At 54.1% G+C, this 8,639-nt stretch overlaps 1 protein-coding gene across 2 annotated transcripts; it reads left to right on the top strand.

Annotated features, from left to right (window-relative positions):
- The first annotated feature begins 2,148 nt into the window (after positions 1 to 2,148).
- Positions 2,149 to 8,070, top strand: En2 (engrailed homeobox 2). 2 transcript variants are annotated; one of them, XM_085836549.1, is made up of 3 exons: positions 2,149 to 3,626; positions 4,580 to 4,740; positions 6,589 to 6,827. In XM_085836549.1, the coding sequence occupies exons 1-3, from the start codon at positions 2,969 to 2,971 to the stop codon at positions 6,709 to 6,711; spliced, it is 942 nt and encodes a 313-aa protein (XP_085692675.1). In that variant the 5' UTR covers positions 2,149 to 2,968; the 3' UTR covers positions 6,712 to 6,827. The 2 variants fall into 2 exon arrangements, with proteins under 2 accessions (XP_085692675.1, XP_021018878.1); XM_021163219.3 differs by lacking the exon at positions 4,580 to 4,740 and having other exon boundaries at positions 2,415 to 3,626; positions 6,589 to 8,070.
- Positions 8,071 to 8,639: the final 569 nt, after the last annotated feature.

Here is an 8,639-nt window from a genome sequence, read left to right on the forward strand (position 1 = left end):
TCTCTCTCTCTCTCTCTCTCTCTCTTCAAGACAGGGTTTCTCTGTATAGCCCTGGCTGTCCTGGTACTCACTCTGTAGACCAGGCTAGCCTTGAACTCAGAAATCCATCTGCCTCTGCCTCCCAAAGGCATGCACCACCACTGCCTGGCTGATAGTTCAGGTCTCAAATGTTTTTCTTCCTAAGGATGCTCCCTAACCCACTCACTGGTCCCATTTTCATGAAGGTAGGTAGACTTCAAGGTTTCTTCTCTCTCTTTCTCTGTTTTATCAGTCCCTTACCTAGGAAGGACCTAGCAGATATTTTCCTAGTCAAAAACTGTGGTGAGGACCCCTTCAGATGAGAAAAATAGAGTCAGGAAGAGGCACCCTTCCCCATAAGTACAGGGTGGCCATTCCACTTACATACCAGGCTTGTTCCCAGCATCTACCCAAACCTACCTCCAGCAGCTTGAGCCTAAAATTTCTGGGTTTGGTTGTCTGTGTGGGCTAACTTCTGGAACAGCCCTTGGGAGTTATTGCCCCTGCTGAAACCTGCCAGGTAGACAGTATGTGCACAATGAGGCATTGCTTGGTGTGGGTGCCCAAGTCCAGACACAACTGCCAGCCTCCAGATAGCCTGGCAGGCCTCCATGCCTGGGTGCTGTAGGCTCTGATTCCTGCCCTTCACCAGGACCTGGCAGTTCCTTATAGGAGGCTACCTGGGTTTCAAGTGTGGTAGCCAACAGGCAGGACTTATGAACAACAGCAGCCTGGGGCCAGACACCCAGAAAGCCCTCTGATGTGATCCTAGGCTGTCTGAGGACTTTTATTATTATGCAGCCCTCCTGTGCCTGCCCCCCAGCTGCCCTTCTGGATGTTTCTCAAAGTTAATACATTTCCATATTTTTTTTTTCACAGACACTGGAACCTGTAGTAACCAGAATTTAGGTAGGGGAGAGAAAAGCAAACTGAAAAGATCTTGGGGGATGTTGGGGAAAGAGAGTAGAGAAGAGCCATTTTGTCAGCAACTGGAGAGAAGTTTAGAGAAGGAATAAGGACAGAGCAGGGGAAAACAAATTGGAGCTTCCCCTCCTGTCACAGCATCCCTAGTCTTTCAAATTAGCCTTGTTTTCTCCCCAAATCAGCTTAAATGTTTTGATACAAAGATAAGGAGATCAGTGACCTGGTGGCTCAGCATAGGAATTGGGGAGTACTGATGACTGACTCTCTGTCTCTGTCTCTGACTGTCTGTCTGTCTGTCTCTCTCTCTCTCTCTCTCTCTCTCTCTCTCTCTCTCTCTCTCTCTGTGTGTGTGTGTGTGTGTGTGTGTGTGTGTGTGTGTGTGACTTGTGGGGTGGATGGTATAGAGGTTTGGCTAAGCAGTCATCACTCATTTCTAAATTAGAAGATCATGTTATAACCCTTCTCAAATAATCCCTTTATTTCTCCTTCCTTAAATGGTGCACTAAAGTGTAGTCTCGCATGGATAAAGATCTACGTTGAGGTTCCCGAGGAGCCACTGTCCACGGGTGGAATCTTTCCCGTATGCATGCATCTCCTGCACAAGCACAAACATGCATGCTGAGAGTAGGATTCTGCAGGTACCTGTGCTCTTGCCTGCCGATTAGGACTGCACGCTGCCGGGGAACCAGAGTGACAATTTCCCCCTCCACCAGCAAAGAAAGCGGGTCACAAACGTCCCTTTGTATCTCGGTACCTCATTTAATTTTATTTATGCATTTTTGTGCAAGGAATTGTGGGATCTCACCACACCGTAAACAATATGGGAATGTTAAAAAATAACGATCTTTCGGCGCGTGTCCACCTAGGCGTAGCAGTGACCTGGTGGGACTGCTCACAAGCTTCCTCAGTCTCTCTAACCGAGAGAAGATGAGGAGAGCGAGTGAGCACCGCTGACTCGCCCGTGGATCTGGCTGGGTTATAGGCTCCCGCGCCGGGAGCCCTGGACACGGCCGCTTTAAAGGGGGGAGGGGAGGCGGCGGCGGGGGAGGGGCGGCAGGCGGTTCCTGTCACCAAGCTGCCGCGGGCGCGTCACGTGGATGAGCGGCGCGGCTGCCATTGGCCCGAGGCACGTGTCCAGGAGACCGGCCCGCGACGTCACTTGAGGGGGCTCTGTTAAAAATAAGAACAAAAATCCAGAGTGAAAGTGTCTCAGGTTGCGCTAAGTGGCCTGAAATTTTCCCGAGCCCGCGCGAAAGCCGAGGCAGCGAAGGCGCGCGGACCGGGAGGGAGGGAGCGCAGGAGGCCCTGCCCGGCCCGGCCTCCCGCCCCTCACTCATGCGGCTCGGGCCGCGGGGCTGCGCGGGGCTCAGCGGGGGCGCAGCCGCTCGCCCGTGGGGCGCCCCGGCCCGCAGCGGGGCGGCGGCCTGGCGCGGGGAGCCCCGGGGCGGGCGGAGCGCAGCGCGGGCCCACGGCCCTCCATGTGCGTGCTGGCGGCTGCGGGCGCGCTGAGAGCCCGCGCCCCGCAGCCTCGTGGGTCGGCCGGGACCGGCGGGTGGCAACGGCCGAGCAGTGGCTGCCCGAGCGGGCCCGAGCGGCAGTGAGCGCGGGCGGCGCGCTGCCTGCATGCGCGCGGCGGCGGCGGAGGCGGCGGCGCCGGAGCCCGAGGCTGCTGGCCACCAAAAGGAGCGCGGAGTTGCACGGACGTCCCGGGTCCCCGGAGTGGTGCGGTGACCATCTAGAGTCCGGTGCGTCGCCGAGACCGGGACCCGCTTCCGTTGAATCGCCCCGCGTCCCGGCCCGCGGGGAGACTGGTGATTTGCTAACGCACTCCGTGGATCCGAACGTGGCTTGGCTCCGAGCGCGCCCGGCGACCTGTAGGACTCCAGCCCTGGCCACTGTCGCCGCTCGCGCGCTCGGAGGACTCGGCTGCGTAGGAGCGCGCGGGGCTCGCTGTGTGCCGCGGATCGGCCGGAGATCGCTTTGGCGGTGGGCCGGTGGAGAGGCGGTTTGGGATTTTCTGTGAAGTATGGAGGAGAGGGATTCCAAGCCCAGCGAGACGGCGGCGGAGGCGCAGAGACAGCCGGAACCCAGCTCCGGCGGCGGCTCTGGCGGCGGCAGCAGCCCGAGCGACTCGGACACCGGCCGCCGGCGGGCTCTGATGCTGCCCGAGGTCCTACAGGCGCCAGGCAACCACCAGCATCCACATCGCATCACCAACTTCTTCATCGATAACATCCTGCGGCCTGAGTTCGGCCGCCGAAAGGACGCGGGGACTTGCTGTGCGGGCGCGGGCGGAGCCAGGGGAGGAGAAGGCGGCGCTGGCACTACCGAAGGAGGCGGCGGCGGCGCAGGCGGAGCGGAGCAGCTACTGGGCGCCAGGGAGTCCCGACCGAACCCAGCGTGCGCACCCAGCGCGGGAGGGACGCTCTCCGCCGCCGCTGGCGACCCTGCGGTCGACGGAGAAGGAGGCTCCAAGACGCTATCGCTTCACGGTGGTGCCAAAAAACCCGGCGATCCCGGGGGTTCCTTGGATGGAGTGCTCAAGGCCCGGGGTTTGGGCGGCGGTGACCTGTCGGTGAGCTCCGACTCGGACAGCTCTCAAGCCAGCGCCACTCTGGGCGCGCAGCCCATGCTCTGGCCCGCTTGGGTCTACTGCACGCGCTATTCTGACCGGCCTTCTTCAGGTGAGCCCATGGGACTCAGGCCGCTGAGGGGAGGCCCGCGGGGCTAGGGAGGGCGCTTCCTAGTAAACTTACACGGAGGGAAAGGATTGCATTTTCTCCTGCGCGCGCGCGCGCACACACACACACACACACACACAACACACACACACACACACACACACAAACACACACTCCTCACCGAAGCGGCAAAGAGCAGTAGCCAGGCAGTTGGAAGGACACACAGACCTAGGACAGTAAAAAAGAAATCTCTCTCTCTCTCTCTCTCTCTCTCTCTCTCTCTCTCTCTCTCTCTCTCTCTCTTTCTCTCTCTCCTGGACCCTGTAAACTCTCTGCCATCCTCAGGCCCATAGTCCCCAGAACTGGTTATTCCAACTCTGGCTGCTCTCCTGCTCCATCCTTGGCCTAGTGTGACCGCTGCGAAGGAGCAGAGGAAAAACCACAAGAAAGTGGTGAAAACTGAGGCACCCTTTGCCAGTTTATCTGACGAACCCTGTAGTTCGTTCCATCCTGCAAGCCCGTGGCTTGGAGAAGGTGCAAAGAGCTCAGAGCCTCCATCAGGCAGCAAGGAACCTTCAAGTGTTTTATGATGCTACCAAGAGTGAGAAGGTGGCAGCTTTCAGAGGGGGGTGTGAAGAGGTTCGGACAAATTTTCTCCATTCGTTTATAATTTTTAAGACCTCGTAGACGCGGGCCTGCGGTTAGAAAGCGCCATTAGCAATGAGTTTCATTTGTCCATGATCTGACTGAGCTGAGCGAGGCCCTGCTCACCCCCAATCCTCAGCTGTTCTACGGGTGTCCTTTACTTATGTTCGTAGCAAGACTGAGTCGCTCTCGGCTGCCTTCTTGCAGCATCCTGTTTGTGTCTGCTGAAATCCAGTTTTTTTGCCGTTAGACCTGAAATTTGCTCCATTGTTCTCGCCTCCCTCCTTTGTTAATATTTAATTAACATATAGGCTCACAAAGCCGACTGGCCTTGAGTCGCGCTCGGCTTTGTGAGGAGCCAGCGAGTGAGTCCGCGCCATACCAAGCCCTGGCGGCCCTCGGAATCTTGCCTGATGGCCCGCGTGGTTCGCCTCGCAGCTTTCCTAGGCTTAACGAAATCCCTTTCCTGACTGTAAGTAACGTTTCTTTCCTGGGCATTTAAGAAAGAAAGTAGGGGCAGAGAGTACTTGCTGAGATTTGGTTCTCTTTTCTCTAAGTCCCCTAAGTGTTTGCCTTTTAAAAGAGAATTCATGGGAAGAGGAACCGAAAGTATGTTTTTCAGATGTTCTTTCTCAGAAATAGGAGTTTGCAGAGGTTGGAGTGTGTGTTGTAGGACACGAACCCCAGGGTGGAGGAGACTGGAGGACAGAGCCCTCTTTCCCAGGGAGGGAAGGAGGAGAGTTTGAGATCCGCTCCGGAAGTCGGGGTTCAGGTTTGAGCAGGCCAGGCCTCTCCCATGGTCTCGCCCTCTTGTCCTAGAAGCCTCACTGGCCAGGTGTAAGCCAGGTCGTGGGTGCCCTGCTCCCTCATCCTCAGCATGGATGTGAAAGGGGCTGTATGGTGTGCGGGTGTGTGTGACCGTGGGTACACTTAAAACACCGGGGGTTAGATCTGCACTGTCCCGGATGTCCTTTGGTGCTCAAAGACCCTTTTGGGTTTGCCCTTCGGTAAGAGCGCTGGGATCCACTCGTCTGGAGGCCAGGGAGTCCTCAGCCAAGGCCTTGCTTGCCGCCCCTGACTGCACTGCACTAAGCAGCGGATGGGAGAGTCTGGTACCGCACTGCTTCCTCCAACATCCCCGCAGCGCAGGGTAGTGCATTCCGTCCTGGCTGCGGAGGGGGATAGTCGGGCCTTCTCCAGCCTCTTCTGCTTCTAGCGGAAGGGGCCTTGATGGAAGGGCCCGCATGTCTCCAAAGTTGATTCATGCTACTTGCACAGAGAAAGACCCAGAAAGAAGGTCTCAAGTTTTAGCTGGTGGCCTGGATGGCCTTTCCTGCACGGCACCATATGAACCTTGTGACCCTGACAAAGAGACCCCTCTAACCCAAGACCCCTACCACTTTACCCTTTCCCTTTGAAGGCTAGGTCCTGGGACCACACCACCCTCCACACTTGCCCCAAACACTGCCAACTATGTAGGAGGAAGAACCCGCTGTGGGGAAGCTGTTGGGAGGGTCACTTTATGTTCTTGCCCAAGGTCAGTTGGGTGGCCTGCTTCTGATGAGGTGGTCCCAAAGACTGGGGTAGAAGGTGAGAGGGACAGGCCACTAAGGTCAGCCCCCCACCCCCACCCCATAGGAGCCAGGTCCTTCTCCTGGACAGGAAGACTGAAGGGGAGATGCCAGAGACTCCGTGAAGCCTGTGGTGCCCTATTGGAGTCCTTCAAGGAAACAAACTTGGCTTCACCAGGCCTCAGCCTTGGCTCCTCCTGGGAACTCCACTGCCCTTGGGATCCCCTTGCGGTTGTGGGTTACATAGGAAGTGGGGCGGGATTCCCCTTGACTGGCTAGCCTACTCTTTTCTTCAGTCTTCTCCATCTCCTCTTACCTGTCTCCCGCCCCTTTTGCTAGGATAGACTTGGAAAGAGAAGGGAAGAAACCAAATGCAAACGAGGCCAGAAAGATTTTGGTTGGGCATTCCTTCAGCTAGCTTTTATTAGGATCCCCTAGTTTGTGATAGGCCTTTTAGCTAAATCTGCCAGTCCATCTCATTTTCACACACACACACACACACACACACACACACACACACACACACCACTTTCCTTCTGGTCAGTGGGCACATGCCCAGCCTCAAGTTTATATCACCACCCCAATGCCCAACACAAGCTGTTCCTCCGCCTTGTATGGCCTTGGGCGGATCATCACCCCCCCCCCCCCCCCCAGTCTCTGCAACCTCAAGCTTGGGTGCCTGGGTTGTGGATAAGCAGGTAGACTCCAGCAGCCAGTAACCTCTGCCCTTTCTCCTCCATGACAACCAGGTCCCAGGTCCCGAAAACCAAAGAAGAAGAACCCTAACAAAGAGGACAAGCGGCCTCGCACAGCCTTCACTGCTGAGCAGCTACAGAGGCTCAAGGCTGAGTTTCAGACCAACAGGTACCTGACAGAGCAGCGGCGCCAGAGTCTGGCACAGGAGCTCAGCCTCAACGAGTCTCAGATCAAGATTTGGTTCCAGAACAAGCGGGCCAAAATCAAGAAAGCCACGGGCAACAAGAACACTTTGGCGGTGCACCTCATGGCGCAGGGCCTGTACAACCATTCCACCACGGCCAAGGAGGGCAAGTCGGACAGCGAGTAGGGCGAGCAGGGCGGGCGGGTCGGCCGGCCAGGTCTAGGGCCGCGCAAAACAATGCAATAATTTAAAAAACCGTGAACAAAAGGCCAGTGTATAAAGATTATACCAGCATTATCTGTGAAAATCCAGTGTATTAGCTATGGTTCTACAATAATCTATGTACATATAATTTACAGGTGGTGTAAAATCCAAAAATCTGACTATAAAATATTTTTGAGTTTTTTGTGTTTAAGAGGTTATGCTAATTTTATGTTATTATTATTTTTCTGCAAAGGGGACTGTTTAGGGTTTCAGATCTTTCTTTCATTTTTTTCTCCCTTTTTTTAATCCCTTAAACTCCATTATGGGACATTGGACACTTCTTCCCCCGAAAGAAAAAAAATTTAAAACAACTTGCTGAAGTCCAAAGATTTTTATTGCTGCATTTCACAGGACTGTGAACCGAATAAATAGCTCCTATTTGGTCTGTGGGCTCTGCCGCTTGCTTTGTGCTGGTTCGGACAGCACTGTAGGAAGCGCCAGCCAGCGTGGTGATGGAGAGCTCTGGTGGGGAGAGAGGGTGGGCACAGTTCTTTGCTGAGGTCTGAGAAAGTCCTTGCAGGCCAGCAGCTCTCCGGGAACCTCTCCGCCTGCCTCCTACACTGCCTCTCTTCTCAACCATCTCAGAGGCCCGTGCTGGCAGCCACCGTGTGTCTGCGTCTGTGTCGATGACCCCTGTCCGCCACAGCCCCGTAGCGACCTGCCAGCGCCAACTCTCCCGCCACTGTGGCCAGCAGTTGGGGCCTGGGGAGCAGTGGGAGTGTGTCCTGAAGGCTTGAAGGCTTTGCTGCCGGGACAGCTAGCCCTGACCCAAAAGCCCTCACCGAGATAGGCCTTGGGGCCTGGCAGAGCGAGTTGGAATCGTCTTCCTTTCCTTTTTCTTCCCTCTTTTTTCTTTTTCATTTATTTTTGAATGGTAAATACATGTATGTGTACATACTTGTGTATGCATGTGCACGCACACCCCAGGCCTGTGTGAAGCTGGGGTTCTGGAGCTCGCAGCTACCTTGACTTTCAAAGGAACTCGAATCCTCCCGAATCTAGAGGACATGTGTAAATAATCATTTCTTATCACTTTTTTGTCTTTTGTTTTTTTTTTTTAAAGAAAATATACATTTTATTTTTGAAGGTGTGGTACCGTGTAAATTAAATATATTCAATATATCCTTCCAAGTATATATATATATATATATATATATATATATGTATATATATATATGCGCAAACACATTATATGTAACTCCACAATGTCTTCTGTTTAGTGTATGGGAAAAGGTGTCCAAACGTCCACCTGGGGCCAGCAATGTGGCCAGCGTGTTCTCAGGCTGCCTGCTGAGGACCGATGGTGGGTTTCTCTCTTTGCCTTAAACCTCTTTATTTCACTGCGCCAACACTTTCTCTTTGTACATATTCGTGCCAACCTTCTGAAAAGGAAGCTATAAAAACAGAAGTTGTAATTTAAGAGTCTGTGAATAACCATCTGCTGCTTGGGGGTCGGTGGAACACATGCCTTTTAGCAGGAAGCAAATCTGTCCTTTTTTAAGTTTATAAAATGTGCATTTTACAGTATCAAATATTTATAATCTTATGAGAAATGGGTGAATGTTCCCTACTTACAACTGTGGTTATCAAAATTGTGACCATTCCAATCTGTGAATTTTTGTGTGTTTAAATTCCTGAAAGTTACATTAAATAAAA

This window comes from Mus caroli, unplaced genomic scaffold, assembly GCF_978045245.1.
Source record: "Mus caroli unplaced genomic scaffold, Mus_caroli_1 scaffold_4, whole genome shotgun sequence".
NCBI lineage: Eukaryota > Metazoa > Chordata > Mammalia > Rodentia > Muridae > Mus > Mus caroli.

What these genes read in the sequence shown, in the direction of transcription:
- En2 (XM_021163219.3), top strand. Translation starts at nt 2,969, where the DNA reads ATGGAGGAGAGGGATTCCAAGCCCAGCGAGACGGCGGCGGAGGCGCAG. An exon ending in TTCTGACCGGCCTTCTTCAG is followed by an intron (nt 3,627 to 6,588) that starts GTGAGCCCATGG and finishes CATGACAACCAG; the next exon opens with GTCCCAGGTCCCGAAAACCA.